Genomic DNA, 17,502 nt, shown 5'->3' with positions numbered 1-17,502 from the left:
CAGGCTGGGCATTGCCAGCAGGGGGCACTGCGTGGGTGCCTGGCATTGCTGGATGAACTGCAGGTGCTGGGTGTTCCCAGCAGATGGCGCTGTAGGGCTGCATTGCTTGCAGCTGCCGTGAGTTATTTTGCATGTCCTGAAAGGCTCATTGCAGGTGACTGGTGCAGCCTCCAGGGAGGGGATCTCCCCCCCCATCTCCCCAACTAACACTGCCCCCTGTCTGCAGTATCTGGTGATGGATTATTACGTGGGTGGGGACCTGCTGACCTTGCTGAGCAAGTTCGAGGACCGGCTGCCTGAGGACATGGCCTGCTTCTACCTGGCCGAGATGGTCCTGGCCATTCACTCCATCCACCAGCTGCAATACGTGCACAGGTACGGCCTGGCTCCCAGACCCCCCTGCTCTAACCCGTCGGACCCCACTCCCTTCCTAGAGCTGGGATAGAACCCAGAAGTCCTGGCTCACAGCCCTCTGCTGTAGTCATATAGCCCTGTTTACTTATCAGGGGCTGGTCCCTCTCTGCCTTCTCCCCTCTCTCCCCACAGGGACATCAAGCCAGATAATATCCTGATCGACATGAATGGGCACATCCGCTTGGCCGACTTTGGCTCCTGTCTTCGACTGCGACCAGATGGGACGGTGAGAGGCTCAAGCTGCCGCAGGAACTGAGTGTGTGCTGCCTGCAGAGCAGGAACCCCCACAGACCCAGGCCTGGGTCAGCCCCTACAGCCTATTGCCCAGGACTCCGGTCAGTCTAGGGTTACAGTTCCTGGGCAATGGGGCTCTTGGCCCTTCCCTTGTGGAGATGGAGGTGGATTGACCAGCTCCTGTCTGCTCCGGGATGTGGATCCCATGGGATGGGGGCTGTCATGGCCACACACAGAGAAAGACACCCTGTCTCCCCTCCTGGCCAGGTGGAATCTGCGGTGGCAGTGGGGACCCCTGACTACATCTCCCCTGAGATCCTGCAGGCCATGGAGGACGGAAAGGGGAAATACGGCCCCGAGTGCGACTGGTGGTCCCTGGGCGTCTGCATGTACGAGCTGCTCTTCGGGGAGACACCCTTCTATGCCGAGTCCCTGGTGGAGACCTATGGCAAGATCATGAACCATGAGGTGAGCCTGGCAGGGCAGGGTGCCCTGGCCAGGCCTCCCTGAGCTCGCTGAGGGGGCCTTGGAACAGGGGATGTATGGTGCAGGCTTTGCTGCAAAGGGGTGGATGCTTAGGAGAGTCTGAGAGGAGGTAGGCTGGTGAGGGGGTTGGGGGAATCTGTGGGTAGATGGGGAGGGATGGATGAGGAATGGGGATGAATAGATGGGTAGATTAATATGGGTTGATGTCTGGATGGATGGATGGATGGATGGATGGATGGATGGATGGATGAATACAGATGGATGGAAGAATATGGGTGGATGGACGGGTAAGTGAAGATGGATAGATGAATGTGGGTAGGTGGATGGATGGATAGATAGATGAAGATGGATGGATGGAGAGATTAATATGGTAAGGTGGATGGATGAATGGGACATGTTGATGGATAGATGGGTAGATAGGTAGATGGATGAATATGGGTAGATAGATGGATGGATGAAATTGGATAGATGGGGATGGATGGATGGATGGATGGATGGATAGGTAGATGAAGATGGATGGATGCATAGATTAATATGGTAAGGTGGATGGATGGATGGGGCATGGTGATGGATAGATGAAATGGGTGGATGGGGATGGGTGGGATGCGGTTGGGGATGGATAGATGAATATGGGTGGATAGGTAGGTAGATGGATGGATGGGGAATGGGGATGGATGGATAGGTAGATGAATATGGGCAGATAGGTGGATGGATGGGGATGGAGTTGGGGATGGTTGGGCAGATGGATAGATAGATGAACATGGATGGCTGGGTGAATGGATGGGTGTATGGATGGGGATGGGTAGATGGGAAGGGAGGGATGAAGGAAGGGAGGAATGGAAGGGTAGATGGGGGGGTGAGTAGATGGAGTGGAGGGAAGGAGAGGGATGTTGCATGAATGGAATGGAGGAAGGATGGGCACATGGGGATGAAAGGGGATGTATTGTGATAACTGGGTGGGTAGAGGGGGATAAATATGAATACATCTGCATGTTCTTGAATAAATTGTGCATACAGGAGACTGATTTGTGTGGCCATTTCAATCAATTGTGTGTGTATTCATGTTAATTTGCATACATTGGGATCATTTGGCATGTGTGCTGATAGCTCTGTCCAGAGGTGCAGATAATGCGATGGGCAAAGGGGCATCAAGCTAGGAAGCCAGCAAGGAACTCCAGCCTGACTCCCCGATCAGTCCCTCTGCACTGAGCCCCTTTGCCTTGTACCCCGCTCCAGAACCACCTGCAGTTCCCCACGGACATCACGGACGTGTCGGAGCCAGCCAAGGACCTGATCCGGGGGCTGCTGTGCCACAAGGAGCTGCGACTGGGCCAGAACGGCATTGAGGACTTCAAGCGGCACCCCTTCTTTGAGAGCATCGACTGGGACAACATCCGAGCCAGCACCCCCCCCTACGTGCCTGAGGTCAACAGCCCCGCAGACACCTCCAACTTTGACGTGGACGACGACACGCTCAAGGAGTTGGTGAGTGCGGCGCTAGGGGGCGCTGTGCTGCAGGGTGGGGTGGCGGGGCTTGGTAGGGGGCACTCTGCTCTCGCAGTCGGTGCTGGCCCCAGTGCTATGCTATGGGTGCTGTGCTGCTGGCAGGGTCTACTTTCCTCTGAGTCTGTAGAACTGAGGTACAAAGGTTCATTGAGGTTCCTCAGACTCTGTGTAAACAGCCCCCGCATCCCGCTCCATGAGTGGGGGTGTATCCGCGCTGGCTGCCGTGATCTCTTTGTGATGTGTGTTGTCCCCTCTCTCATCTCCCAGGAGACACTGCCCCCAGTTTCTCACAGTGCGTTCACTGGCCATCATCTCCCCTTTGTGGGGTTCACCTTCACCTCCGGCTGGTGAGTACGAGCCCCTGGCAGGGACACCCCATCCCCCTCCACAGCTGTTCCCCTGGGGGCCAGAGTGGCCAGCGTTGTTACCACTTCAATGCGCATTCATGATCTCCTCTCCCTGGATCAAACCAATGGGCCCATCCAGCCCAGCATGCCCCCCTCCTGCTACCCCAGGTCAGACCCATGGGCCCCCCTCCTGCTACCCCAGGTCAGACCCATGGGACCCCCTCCCTGCTGCCCCAGGTCAGACCCATGGGACCCCCTCCCTGCTGCACTGAGCCCATCCAGCCTGGTATTCCCTCATGGGCCACATGTGAACTCGGTGCCCTCTGGCCAGGATTGAACTCATCACCTTGAGATCTAGAGACATGAGACTCTAGAGGTCAGGCTGAAGGACCACCCAGTCTGGGGATGCCGAGGCGTCTGCCACTTGGTGCAGCCACCAGGGGGAGACAAAGAGCCACATCCTGGGCTAAGCTGACCAAGCAGGATGCTCACGCACGCCGCCCCCTCCCCCCCGTGTCCCGCAGCCCCATCTCCGAGCAGAAGCCCCCGTCCCCTTCCACATCCCCTGCCGTGGCCCAGCTGGAGAAGAAGATCCAGAACCTGGAGCGGGAGAAGCTGGAGCTGGCCCGGAAACTTCGAGGTAAGGCAGGTGGTGCTCCGAGGGTTAAATCCCAAAGATCTGCCCTGTCTAGCAGCTTAGATGCCTCCTCTTGCACCCTTATCCCTGTGGTCTCCACACACCTGCTCATGGATGTATCTGCATCATCCCCATCTGGCAAAGGAAGTGACAATGAGTCTGGGAACAGAACCAGGGTGGAGCTCTGCCTGCCAACCTCCTGCTCTAACCCCCAACCCTCCCAGAGCTAGGGATAGACCCCAGGAGTCCTGACACCCAGTCCCCTGCTCCACTACACCCCTCTCCCCTCCCAGAGCTGGGGAGAGAACCCAGCAGCTGTTTACGAGGGATGCCCTGGGAGGGAGCTTGCGGCCATCCCTCTCCTTCCTGCTCAGTCCCTTTCACACAGTTTTGGGGGCTGACCCATTTTGCTTCCACTTGGCATTTCCCCATGCAGACATGCTGCCCAGATTCCCACCCTGAGTTTCCAAAGCCCCAGACAAGAACTCAGAAATTGGGAGCTTGAAGAGAGAAATAGAGATGTTGTGTAGAAAGTTGACAAGTACTGACGCCTGTGGGATAGAGGCCGTGGATCAGCTGGGGCATTGATCTGATCTGGGATCTGATCTGGAGTAGTGGGGTGGTGAGAGAGGAAACTGGACTGGATGGGCCCATGGGTCTGATCAGAGGTAAGGAATCCCAGTAAATTCCCTGGTCTCTCACTCATGCTCAGAGAACCAGTCGGAAGCTGAAGACACGATAAAACAGCGGCTGAAGGGGGAGGCGTCTGGGCAGGTGAAAATCCTGGAGAAGCAACTGAAATCGCTCAGACAGGAGAGGGACGAGGCCCGTAAGGTGAGACACTCCCAGGAGTTCTGCTATTGCCCCTTCCACCTGTACAGAATAACTGGGATCCCTCACTCGGCACTGAGATACAACCACCTCTGGGGTGGGGCAGAGGAGCTGTTCATACAGAGAGCCCTCACCTGGTGCTGAGATGCAGCTGCCTCTGGGGTGGAGCACAGCAGCTGTCTTTAACGGTGATTGTACCCCCACAGGAACTGTTGGAGGCCCAGGAGCGGCTGAAGGCCCAGGGCCAGGAGCTGCAGGAGCTCCTGACCAGGCAGAAGCAAACGGCAGAGGAACTGCGCTGCACTGAGGCCAAGTGCGGGGACCTGCAGGCCCAGCTACTCCGGCATGTGCGCCAGCTGCGGGAACGTCAGGAGGAGACCGAGGCAGCTGCCCGGCGTGTGGATGGCCTGCGCAAGGAGCTGGCACGGGTGGAGAGTGGGCGCAAGGAGGTAACTGGGCAGTGCCCGCCCCTTCCTGGCTGCACCAAGCATGGGACGCCTCCTTGCATGCACGCATCACCAGGCCATGTCCCTCCCTGTTGTGTGCATAAGATGCCCCCTGGTGGTTGCCCTGCAGCTTTACAATTGTGCAGCACCAGCCTCCCAGTGCTACGAGTGGGACTTCGCCTGGTGGCTCCTTGCACCCATACATCATACAGCACCAACTCACCCCCCCACACACGCCCTCTGCTGGCAGCCCGTCAGCTGTGCATGATGCTGAGCCACATGCCTCTTGTGCTGAATGCACAGTGCCCCCTGCTGGCCAGTACTGCCTGCATTCCCCAGCTGGCAGCTGGGGGACAGGGCAGGGGTTAAATCCCAGTTATCTGGCAATCAGTGACAGCTGAGCATAGTTAAGATGGGTGCCTTTAAGAACAGGCAGGGTGGGGCTGCAAGGCAGAGCTGTGCTGGGGTAGGAGGCCACTGGGGCAGGACTGTGCCGTGGGCTTGGTTAGGGGTGCACCATAAAAATAACCCCTCCCATCAAAAGGACTTTGCTGCTAAGTGTCCCCCAGTAATCCCGGTTCCCCCCCGTGCTGTCTCTGAGGCTCTCTGGGTGGCTTGGAGGATGGGGGAGCAGAAGCCAGCCCCCTTGTGAGTTGCCTTAGGTCAGGAGGGGCTGGCACCCCTGGGGGGTGACCCCAAACAGAGAGGGGGTGTGCCAGGGTTAGAAGAGGGTCCCTGCTGCCTTTGAACCTGACTCCTGTGTGCGTCCCTGGGGCAGGGGCACCGGCAAGGAGCGTTTGGCCTCCTCTCCTTGTCCTGGGTTGAGCCCCTTCTACTGGGACTGTCATCTCTGGGCCCTGTCCTCCTGTCTCTTGCCTGAGGCTGGGTACTTAGTCCTGGTTCTGCTGTGCCTTGCAAGCCCACATCACCAGGGGCTGGGAGTGGGCTGGGATCCATACCCAAACCCTCAACCAGGCCCCTCACACCCTGGGGCTGGGTCAGAGCCAGGGGGCCCCAGAGGGGAATGGCCCCATGTCTCATTCCTCCTCCCCCGGGTCTGACTACCAGGGAAGGGCCCAGGTCCCCCAGTGCCCTTGCCTCAGGCCCGCTGTTCTCCCAGCCCTGGGGCTGTGGGGGTGCTGGAGGCTGATGGCCCTCCACCCCCACAGCTGGAGTCTCGGATCAAAGGTCTCTCCAGCGAGGTGTCCAAGCAGCAGAAGCTGAAGGAGAGAAGTGAGCTGCAGGCAAGGAAGATGAGGCAGGAGCTGGAGGGGCTGAAGGTGAGGAGGAAGGGGGCTGGGTACGTGGGGAGTAACGCACTAGTGCCCCTTGCACAGGTAGGCAATCAGAGGGTGCAGCCTCCAGAGCATTTCCCTCCCCTGCCCAGCAGGGTCAGTGAGAGCACAGGGGCCCCTTGACTGGTCAGTGGGAACCCCTGGGGGGGTTGATTGGTGAGCGCACGAGAGCCCCTTGCCCGGTCAGTGGGAGTCCCTGTGGGAGTGTTTGGCGGGTGCACGAGGGCCCCTTGCTCAGTCAGTGTGGCCCCTGGGGGGGGGGGGTTAGTGAGTGCATGAGGGTCCTTTGCCCAGTCAGCGGGATCCCGGGGGAGGGGGTTGGTGAGCGCATGAGGGCCCCTTGCCTGGTCAGAGGGGTCCTTGGGCGTTGGTTGGTGAGAACACAAGGGCCCCTTCCCCAGTCAGAGGGGATCCCCGGGGGCAGTTGGTGAGTGCACGAGGCCCCCTTGTCGGGTCAGCGGGGCCTTTGGGGGTCAGTTGGTGAGTGTGTGAGGGCCCCTTGCTGGGTCAATGGGGGGTCCCTGCGGGGAGCATTAGGGCCCCTTGCAGGATTAGGCATCAGCACTCCTCTTTGAACAGTTAGTGATATACTGCATAAGTGCCCCCCATGGTAATGGGCAAGTGGGTGCCTGTGGCTGAACTCTCCTGCCCCCTGCAGGTGAAGCATGGCACAGCCTCTCTGGACCCTGCTGGCCCCAACCACACCAAGGACCCCACACTCCTGCGAGGGGACCTGCAGCCCAAGGGGGAGCGGAGGAGCCTGCGTGAGCCACTGCAGCAGAGGGAGAGCCAGCAGGGGGTGCTGCAGGGTGAGCTTGCCCCACTGCAGGGAAAACTGGAGAAAGCCAGGAAGGAGAGGTGAGTGGTGATTTGAACGCAGAACTCTCTCCTGGGCTCAGCATCCCCATTGGTCAGGGGCAGGGAGGGGAATTATGTTTTTTCTGGGGGTGGGGGGAGAAGGAAGGTGGATTTTCCTGTGAGACAATTTCTTTTTTTATTTGGAGACATTTTTTCCACAAGAAAATGTTTGGAGTTTTTCTTCATTTTCCTCCCTCTTCTCTCATCCTCTTTGATTTCATTTCTCCACTTCTGCCACAGACCTGGACACCCCATTTTTTCCAATAATCATTTATTTTTGCATCCTAGGAATTTTTTCCCTTTTCCCTGTTCCGTCGCGTTTCAGGAATTTGGGGAGTTTCCAATAGCGAGAGTGACCAAATGAAGGAGGAGGGGGAAGAACCATTTATTCAATTCCATTTAATGGTTAAAAGGAGGGGAAAGGGTAAAATTTGTTAATTTGAAGAAAAATTTCAAAAAAAAAAATCCACATTTTTTAACCCAGATAAATGGCCATTTTTAACAGGGGAGGAGTTGGGAAAGAAATGTCCTTCAGACATAGTTGCTGTTGTGTGGCCGAGCGGTTACAGCCCCAGACTGGGTTCTGTTCTTGGCTCTGCCACTGGCCTGTTAGGTGACCTGGAGCAAGTCAGTGTCTCTCTGTGTGCCTCAGTTTCCCCATCTATAAAATGGGGATTATGATATCGACCAGATTTTTCAATCAGTAGCTCTCAACCTTTCCAGACTCCTGTATCCCTTTCAGGAGTCTGATTTGTCTTGCATACCCCCAAATTTCACCTCACTTAAAAACTACTTGCTTAAAAAATCAGACGTAAAAATACAAATGTGTCCCAGCACACTATTACTGAGAAATTGCTCACTCTCTCATTTGTACCATATCATTCTAAAATAATTCCATTGGAATATTAATATTGTCGTTACATTTTAGTGTATGGTATATGGAGCAGTATAAACAAGTCATTGTCTGTATGAAATTTTAGTTTGTACTGACTTCGCTAGTGCTTTTTGTGTAGCTTGTTGTAAAACTAGGCAACTATCTAGATGAGTTGATGTACTCCCTGGAAGACCTCTGCGTACCCCTGGTTGAGAAGCACTGTTGTAAAACACTTTGAGAGCTACAGGTGGAAAGTGTTGGATAAAAGCTAGGGATTAATATCATTATTCCTGTTAGTCGTGGCTCTAATGTTCTTTTCCAACCCCTGGGCTCTAGTTTAAGGGAACACAAGGAGCTGAAAGACCAGAACGAACGGGAGAGGACTTTGCTGCAGGAAGAGAACAGTAAATTTGCCCAGGAACAGGAGAGGGTAAGAGGAACTTGAATCTCTCCATTTCTCCAAGGTGGGCTTGATTTGGATCTTCCAGAGTTAATGGGGCTCAGCCTCTTGCAATCTGGTTGCTGCTGGGTTGCATGGCTGATATGCTGCGGGCTGTACTACTGGCTAGCTGCAGGGGCTGCATCCCTGCAAGGTGCAGTACCGCCTGATGCCACAGGGGGCGTCTCCTGATGGGAGAGTGCTGTGGTCTGCCTGCTGCAGACGGAGGGATTGCACGTGGGCTGCACGTAGCAGAGGGAGGGGTCCTGGAGCAGGGAATGCAGGCTGCAGTGGGGCTATTGGATCTTAGCCCCCAGAGGCAGAGTACATGGTTGCTGGAATCCCTGCAGCATGTTGGAGGAGGCACAGAGCCCTACCCCATGCCCTAGCTGGTACCTGAGGGCCGGTCTGTCTCATCTCATTGGCCAGCAGAGCAAGCTCTGCCCTGCGCTTGGAGCTGTACGTGAGCAGCTGTTTGCAATGGTGCACCACAGCTTGAATTGGCCCTGAAAAGCCCAGGAACGATTCTGCATGGAGCACCCTCTACTGGCAATTTAAATAGCTGTTGTATGTAGACAGAGCTCTCCCACGTACAGCACACTCTCAAGATGCTCCTTAGCTGGCTATATACAGATCTCTCCCATGTGTTATAGCCGACCACTAGCTCTGCTGTAGTTAAGGCTGAGAAGCTCTTTCTGTTTAAGGGTCAACTCTATCAGGTGCTGTAAAATTCACATGCTTAATTGAATTGCCTTGAAATTTGGTTTGCCTCATGCGGGCACAGGGTGGGGTTAGTGATCCAAATTTGGGGGCATTCAAACGAGGTTCCTGAGATACAGCCCCCCAATCCCCCAGCATTTCTTAACGTTGACACTTTTCCACCAACTTTGATTGCGCAGATCTGGGGCTCAAACTGTGGGTCTGATCGTCTCAAACACTTGCCATTTATCCCTGCTAGTGCATGGCATTGGCACCCACTGCTTTAAGCTGTCTGACTAGACGCGTGCTCTGAATGCACTGCAACGTATGTGTGCAGAGAGAATAGCCAAGAGGGTTTCGAGTCATTCACTATTCACGTGACCTGGATGGACCAAGGGGACATGCTGTGGGTACTGAACCTGAGTATACACCTAGGCAATGTGCATTTAAAACCTGCTCTGCAGAGAAGTCAGAGAAAGATTTGCCACCTCCATCCGAGGAAGGGTAGCGAGCCGAGGTTATTTGGGGAAATGGAATCTGAGAACAGCAGATAATTAGGAAAATGCATGTGCCTTAATTCTGGATGTCCTGGTTTCCAGAGGTTTGAGTTTTGCTAAATTCGATGTTCCAGAACAGCAAGAGATCAGCCGTAACTCTGCATTAGCCAAGTTTTTGGCCAGTGACTAGAGCACGCTCGGGACACTCCGCGAACAAGCTAGCTACATGTGGACTGACCTAGCTCTCATGGCACCCGGAGTTAAAAGAATAGGAGGGATTTGAGGGGAGGGGGGAGGTAGAGCTGGCCGAACTTTTTCCACCAAAACTTTTTTTCAGTGAAAAATGCAGATTCAGGCAGATGGAAACATTTTGTGAATTTGGGTCAACTTCAGCCAATTGTTTTGGTTGAAATCGAACAAATCAAAAGCTCCAAAACTTGTAACATGTTGACTTGTTGATGTGAAATGAATTCTTATTTGAAATTACCTTTAATTTTATTTAAAATAACATTTCAAGGGGGGAGAGGGACTTGAAAATGACACATTTCAATTTACCTGAAACAAAACTTTTTTGACTTTTTGATTCGTCGAAAATTCCAAAAAAAACTTGGTTTTTGGTCGACTTGCTACAAATTTTTTCCTGATATTTTGGAACTGCGAGGGGATGAAAGCCCATTCTCCACCCAGCTCTAACTGCAGGGTCCTTCCTCCCAAGGTCCCTGTGGCATTGTCTTCCTCTCGTAGGGTGACTAGATGTCCCGATTTTATAGGGACAGTCCCGATTTTGGGGTCTTTTTCTTATATAGGCTCCTATTACCCCCCACCCCTTGTCCCGATTTTTCACATTTGCTGTCTGGTCACCCTACCTGTTCGCAGCTCCTAGGCCAGGTGGAGAAGCTAAATACAACCAACAGGCAGCTGGAGCAGGAGCTGCGCTCACTGGAGGACCGGAGAGAAACAGTCACTAACTGGGAGGCCCAGATCTCTGACATTCTGAAGTGGTATGAGCCCCCCATGCCGAGCCGGGTGGTCCAGGGATTAGAGCCCCAAGTAGGGCTCACTGTGGGGTGGAATGAGAGCACACAAGGGTTATCCTGCTCTTAGAATGAGACAGCATCCCATTGTACCAGGGAACAACAGTATAGCCTGGGAGTCAGGACTCTAGGTTCTGTTCCTGGCTCTGGGAGGAGAGTGGGGTCTAGTGGTTAGAGCAGGGGGCTGGGCTGGGAGTCAGGACTCCTGGGTTCTATCCCTAGCTCGGGAGGGGAGAGGGGTCTAGTTGTTTGAACAGGGAGGGCTGGGAAACAGAACTCCTGGGTTCTATTTCCAGCTGTGTTGCTGGCTGTGTGACTTGCCCCAGATCACTTACCCCTCTCATCTGGTTGACATGAATGTGTTGGGCTGGGGGCTCCTTTCCCTGGGATTGGGAAATAGGTTGCAGGGGCAGATGCTGCTGCCGCCTTGGTCCCACTTGGGTTGGTCTAGCTGGCTCCTGGCAGGGCTTTCTCCTGACTCTCTCTCCCACTCCCCCAGGGTCAGTGACGAGAAGGAGTCCAGGGGCTATCTCCAGGCTCTGGCCACCCGGATGACCGAGGAACTGGAATCCCTGAAACACATCAGCACAAAAACCTCAGGCGCCAGAAGCCCGGTACGAGCTCAGCAGGGTTGCGTGGGGCTGGATTGGAGCCAGCATGTATCTGGAGGGGCTGGATTGCAGCCCCATATCCCATTCCCCACCCCTCTGAGCCAGCCAGTACCCTGCCCTGCTGCTGGGATTGGAGCTGGCACCCCCTAGAGGGAAGGCCGGGGGTCCCATTCCCTCTGATCCAGCCAGCCCTGGGATTTCCCTGCTCCTAGCTCAGCCCTTCCTCTCTCTCTGAATGTGAAGGACAATCACTGGAAGGCCAGGCGCCTGCAGAAGATGGAGGCCTCGGCCAAGCTGGAGCTGCAGTCAGCGCTGGAAGCCGAGCTCCGGGCCAAGCAGGGTGTCCAGGAGGAGCTGACTGAGATGAAGGGTGCACACCTGGCCACCGAGCGGTGAGGCGGGTGGGGAGCTGATACTTGTTAGCCAGGGAAGGGGTGGGAGCCCCATGGGACACTTGCCAGACAGCTGGGGGACTGTCGGTGGCTGAAATGGGACTAGAACCAGGAGTCCTGGCTCCCAGGCCCCTCCTGCTCTAACCACTAGATGCCATTGCTGTCCCAGAGCTGGGACTAGAACCCAGGAGTCCTGGCTCCCAGGCCCCCTGCTCTAAGCACCAGATTCCAGTCCCTCCCAGAGCTGGGGATAGGACAGAGGAGCCCACAGCCCCCTGCTACAATGGCTAGACAATGCTGCTGCTTCAGCAGTTTTCACCCCCTGAGATGTTCATCAGGGTAAAATCTGTCTGGGGAGGGGCTGGCGCCTCTGCCATCAGCTGCGTGGGCACTGCATTGTGCTGCCCTGGCCCCGTGGCACCTTTGGAGCAATAAAGACAAGGGTTTCCCTTGTTGTTGGGATATTTTGACAAGGAAATTGCAAGAGGCCGAGGCGCAGAACCGGGCCCTGCAGCTGGAACTGGAGAAGCTGAAGGAGGAGCTGAAGGTCAGATCTGTGGAAGGTAAGGCCCTGGAATTTCCAGCCTGGCTGAGTACACACGCAGGATGGCAGCTGTGTGGTTACTGCTCTAGCCTGGGGTGCCTCAGCTGAGATTGAGGGGCCTTGGGAGGGGATCCCTCAAACGAGATCAGGGACACCCCACCATGCCAGGGGCTGCATGGACCCTCCGATTTAGATCAGGGGGTCTGTCCTTGGTGCTGCTCAGGTCCACCCTTGAACGAGGTCAGAGGCTCGCCCGTTGTGCCAGACGCTGCGTGGGCCTCCCTGACCAAGACTGGGGGACCCAGTTGTGCCAGGCGCTACACAGACCGCGACCGAGATCGGGGGGGGGGCCATGATGTGCCGGGCACAGAACAGACCCTTGGTAAGAGAGTCCCTGCCCCCAAGAGCTCCAGGCCTAAACAAAGGGTGGGAGGGGCAGCGGAGGGGCAGAGAGGAGAAGGGACTCTCCTGAGGTCACTGGCAGAGCCGGGAATAGAACCCATGTGTCCTCCTCACTAGCTCCACTCGCAGCTTGGGCAAGTCACAGAGTCACTCTGACCTCTGCTTTCCCACCTGTAAAGTGGAGAGAAGCCATCTTTTGTCTGGCCAGGCTGTCAGCTCTGGGGTCCTGAGACTCGCTGTGTGTGCAACGACTGGTGGGGGGCATTGTGGTGGGCACTTGGCTCAACCGGGGTGGGGGAAGCCTGCGTGGGGGCCCACCCCGATCTCATTTGGGGTCTATAGATGCTATTGTAATAATTCAGTGCTGGTGGGACACACTTAGAAGTGAAAACTCCCAGTTCCCAGCCCTAACCAGCACGTCATGTTCTCATTGACCAACGCAGTGGTTCTGTGAACTGGCTACTGTGTGTGTCTGTGTGTCTATGTGCTATTGTCCTTTGCTGGATGCAATGGGAACTTCTCCACCATGTGTCAAATCACCTGTACTGCTAGCAGCTAATGGGGGATTCTCCTTTAGCGCAAATAGGTAGGATCTGTGCTTTTGGGAGGGAGGAGCTGGGATCCACTCTGGGCCATAGACAGGTGGATGCTGAGGTGTTACAGTGCTGTGTGTGAATCTTTCTCTTTCTTCTAGGCACAAAACAACAGGGGCCGCTAATTCCCTTCCTATCATTCTGGAGTGCGGAGGTGCGTCTGTCAGGCTGTGGCTGGAGCAGGGCGGTCTGGGAGTCAGGGCCCCTGGATTATATCGAGGGAATTAAGACTCCTGGGGTCTGTCCACAGTTCTGGGCGGGGAATAGGGTTTGTTGGTTAGGTTGGGGGGGCTGGAAGTCAGGACTCCTGGGTTTTATTCTTGGCTCTGGTCTCTCAAGACATTGACACAGGGGACTTTGTGCTTTAGCTGCGTGCACTGATGGTCCCACCCATTCGGGGGAATTAATAGCCCCTTGATTCATATGGTGCCCTCTAGTGCCACTCCGGGGTCAGCACTGCCTGCAAGGGAACAGCGCCCCCTACTGAGCCGCCACCCCATTCCCTCCAGCACAGCACCCCCTAGTGCCATACTGGGGCCAGCACTGGCTCAGAGGGGAGAGCGCCCCCTAGTGCCATGCGAGGCAAGCACTGACTCCATGGGAGAGCGTCCCCTGCCTCGTTGCCTTACATGCCGCAGCAGGGTGGGTTTGCATGGTGCTTTTTCTTTGGCAGAAGGATGCGATCAGTTTTGGGAGTCCCCCAGACACGCAGGAGAATCGGAGATCGGCCGAGGAGGCCCAGCTGCGCCCAGAAGGGAGGAGAAGCCTCCGAGCCAACGTGAGTAGTAAATGCTAACAGCCTTGCTGTGTGATGCCCCACCCCCAGTGAGAGGCGCAGATGGAGGATGTAGCTCTTGGCTCCCCAGGGCTCACACTTCTACCCCAGCCCATGGCAGTCTGTCCCCAGCTCGGGGAGGGGAGGGGAGTCTAATGGGTGGGAGTGGGGGGCTGGGAGCCAGGACTCCTGGGTTCTATCCTACCTCTAGGAGCAGGAGGGAGTCTGGTGGGTTAGAGCAGGGTGGGGTTCGGAGGCAGGACGCCTGGGTTCTATTCCCAGCTCTTCCCCAGATTTGATTTGGAAAAAGTCACTTACCTGCAGCTCCTTTTGAAATGTTTCCCTCTGAGCTCTCTGTGCTGACTCTGCCCTCTCTCTCCTTGCATCCTCACAGCCGGCTCTGGCCAAACCCCCAGCACAGGTGGCTGTTGCTGCAGAAGGAAGCAGCTCAGGTGCACTCAAGGTAACCTGGGGTTTGTGTATGTGTGTGTTTGCTCTGTTGTGTGGGGGAGGGCATGGAGTGTGTGTATATGGGGGTATTTTAGTTGTGTGTGTTAGAATGGGGGTTGGGGGCTGGGAGTCAGGACTCCTGGGTTCTAACCCCAGCTCTGGGAGGGGGTGGGGTCAGGTTGGGAGCCAGGATTAAGTGTTGTGTTTGTGGCATTTCAGGGTGTGTTGGTACTATGTGCGTGTGTGTTTTTTGTTTGTTCATGGGAGAAGGTTTTGTGTGTGCAAGTTCTCTCCATGTTTCAGGTGCATGTTTGCAGTAATGATATGTGATTGTTTGTGCTGCTACGTAAGATCAGAGCCTTCTTCATTTCCACACTTAGCCAGATGATTTCTCGACATGTGGCTGGTGTGGCGCAGTGGCTGAGTGGTTCAGGTGCTTGGCTACAGCCCGGGAATTTGTGGGTTCGAGTCTTGCTCGATCTCACCCAGACAGGCCACCTCCGGTCCACCCAGCTACAACTGGGTACCTGATCCATCAGGTTAGGGGAGCCAAGTGTGTTTGGATGTGGTGCTAGCCCGTGTGTACTGTTGGCTAGGGAAACTGATGGGCCTTAACCACATCAGCCTGATGGCGCAGGGTGGACTTTGTCTATGATTGAGTGTATGTGATAGTTGGGGTGTGCGGTACACGTATCTAGGCATCTTTGTGTCTGCACACGTGGCTAGCAGAGAAATCCCCTCTTGCCCTTTTCTAGTGGATTTACGTAAGTGCGGGTGTGGCGTGAATCTGTGTTTATATAGGCATGTGGTTGTGGTTTCTCTCTGGCATATGGCGTGAGATACATGTGAAAATAGAGCATTTATGTAGCGAGGATTTGTTGTGTGGTGTTGGGGTGTCCATATGCTTGGTGTGGGGGGGGGGGTGTGTGATGGAGAGGATTTATACCATGGATTGTGTGGGTGTGTGTTTCCTGTGTGTGGTGGTGTGGGTGAGTGTGTATATACTTGCCAATGTCAGATAAACCCCATCTAGTCAGCTGTCGTGGGGGTATTTTTGCGCACACATTATTATATTGTGTGTTGCATTCGCTTTGTATGTCTGCCTGTTGCATGGCAGGGGGTGTTTGGGTATGTGTGCACATGACATAAATCCCCTGGAATTTTCCTGATATTGTATTTTTTTCTGCGTGTGTTGAGAGTGTGGGGGTGTATATTTAGAATGCCCAGAGTGTGCAGTATGTAGGTCTATTACAGATGTGTTGTGTACATATGGGATGTTCTCTGTATATGTATGTTATGAGCATGGAGGTGTATGTGTCAGTGTGTTGTACAGTTGTATGCTGTGAACATGGGGATGTGGCATGTGCGCCTGCTGTATGTGTGGTGTGTTTGTTGTACACTTGTATGCTGTGTGTGCAATATCTCTCTATGGGTGTATTTAGGTGCGCATGGGGCTGTGCTGTAGGTATGGGATGAGCTGTGTGTGTGTGTGTGTGTGTGTGTAGTGCATTGTGTGGGTCTGTGTACACACATCAGACAAATGCCCATTTATCCCCCTGTGTCTCTGGCTTCCAATCCCTCCCCCACTGCAGATCGAAACCCCTTTTTGTTGTTTTCCCCCCATTTTCCAGCCAAAATCTCACCACTTCAAGATGTGGAGCTTCACGGTGCCCACCAAATGCACGCGCTGCACTGCGCTCATGGTGGGGCTGCTGCGCCAGGGCTACGCCTGTGAGGGTGAGTGAGGCCGGGCTGGCTCTGCCCCGTGCGGGCCCCGTTGCAATTGCTTCCCTGAGGTGAATTCCTGAATGGGGCTAAGCACTGGCCTCTGAGCCTAGAACCCGGGTCCCCACCAGGCTGGGCATTGAGTGCTGGGCCATGGGGCTGGTACCCAGGTCTTCTACCAGGCAGGGCACTGGGGCCTGGCACCTGGGTCTCCTGCCAGGCAGGCTTGGATGCTGGGCCCTGGGGGGGTGCCTGGGTCTCTGGCCCCTCTCCCTGCATCAGGTGCCTGTCAGAGTCCGTCTCCTTCCCCTCACTCATGCCCCGCATCCTGGCTTCTCCCTGCAGCTTGTAACTACGTCTGCCATGTGTCCTGCGCTGGGGGCATAGCCATCTGCCCCACGCCCCCCGAACAGCTCCGGAAAACCATGGGGGTCAACCCGGTTACTGGGACAGGCACAGCATTTGAGGGGTATCTGTCGGTAAGTCCCCCCACCCTCTGTGGGTGTCCTGTGTCAGGCTGGCTTTTGTCTGATGTGGCGTGGCAGAGATGATTCTGCGAGCACGCTTCCCCCGATCTTCTCGGCTGTGGTGAATGTGGTTAAAGCAGGGGGCACAAAAGTCAGGACTCCTGGGTTCTCTCTCCAGCTGTGGGAGGAGAGCGGGGTCCAGTGGGTTAGCACAAGGTGTCTGGGAGCCGGGACTCCTGGGTTCTATCCCTAGCTGTGCCACTGATGTGCTGTGTAACTTTGGGTAACTCGCCCTCTCTGTATCCAATTTCCATATGACAGTCACCCTGTCCCAGGGGAAACTGAGGCAGAGTCAAGCCCTGCTGGGTGCTATTAGCACCCGGGATGGTGGGCCAACAACAGGCCAAATTTTCCTGTGGCGAATGAGGCTGTAACCGTCTCCCCTCCCCCATCCCCGTAGGTGCCGAAGCCGGCGGGGGTGAAGAAGGGCTGGCAGAGGGCATTCGCCATGGTCAGCGACTTAAAGCTCTTCCTTTACGATGTGCCAGAAGGTCGGGGCTCCCAGTGCGGTGTCAACGTCATGCAGGTTGTGGATATGAGGTAGGGAGGGGCACGACCGGCCCCCGCAAAACGCAGGGAAAGGGGACCCATGAAGTGCCTTATTGGTCAGACCCTTGAGCCCACCTAGCCTTGCATCCCTCTGTCATCGCAGATCAGCCCCTGGGCCCAGCCAGCCCGGTATCCCCCCTCCTGCCTCGTGGGTCAGACCCGTGGGCCCAGCCAGCCCAGTATCCCCCCTCCTGCCTCATGGGTCAGACCCCTGGGCCCATCCCGCCCGGTTTTCCCCCCTCCATCCCTCGCCTCAGACCCCTGGACCCAGCCAGCCCGGTATCCCCCACCCTGCCTCCTGGCTCACATCCCTGGGCCCAGCCAGCCCAGTATCCCC

The 17,502-nt window shown here is 55.6% G+C and overlaps 1 protein-coding gene across 1 annotated transcript in view; it reads left to right on the top strand.

Moving 5' to 3' along the window:
* Positions 1-17,502, top strand: part of CDC42BPG (CDC42 binding protein kinase gamma) — a 62,094-nt gene that overhangs the window by 27,983 nt on the left and 16,609 nt on the right. The window contains exons 5-25 of the mRNA XM_065408584.1: positions 227-375; positions 547-640; positions 916-1,116; positions 2,371-2,619; positions 2,908-2,987; positions 3,512-3,627; positions 4,337-4,458; positions 4,662-4,904; positions 6,071-6,181; positions 6,855-7,054; positions 8,265-8,358; positions 10,440-10,564; positions 11,097-11,211; positions 11,452-11,600; positions 12,075-12,163; positions 13,241-13,293; positions 13,813-13,917; positions 14,309-14,377; positions 15,996-16,101; positions 16,435-16,568; positions 17,017-17,156. Coding sequence (XP_065264656.1) covers positions 227-375; positions 547-640; positions 916-1,116; positions 2,371-2,619; positions 2,908-2,987; positions 3,512-3,627; positions 4,337-4,458; positions 4,662-4,904; positions 6,071-6,181; positions 6,855-7,054; positions 8,265-8,358; positions 10,440-10,564; positions 11,097-11,211; positions 11,452-11,600; positions 12,075-12,163; positions 13,241-13,293; positions 13,813-13,917; positions 14,309-14,377; positions 15,996-16,101; positions 16,435-16,568; positions 17,017-17,156 — 2,744 coding nt within the window. The remainder of the gene's footprint in view (positions 1-226; positions 376-546; positions 641-915; positions 1,117-2,370; positions 2,620-2,907; positions 2,988-3,511; positions 3,628-4,336; positions 4,459-4,661; positions 4,905-6,070; positions 6,182-6,854; positions 7,055-8,264; positions 8,359-10,439; positions 10,565-11,096; positions 11,212-11,451; positions 11,601-12,074; positions 12,164-13,240; positions 13,294-13,812; positions 13,918-14,308; positions 14,378-15,995; positions 16,102-16,434; positions 16,569-17,016; positions 17,157-17,502) is intronic.

Source organism: Emys orbicularis, chromosome 7, assembly GCF_028017835.1.
Source record: "Emys orbicularis isolate rEmyOrb1 chromosome 7, rEmyOrb1.hap1, whole genome shotgun sequence".
In the NCBI taxonomy this organism is placed as follows: Eukaryota; Metazoa; Chordata; order Testudines; family Emydidae; genus Emys; species Emys orbicularis.
This window is presented reverse-complemented; position numbering and strand designations above follow the sequence as displayed.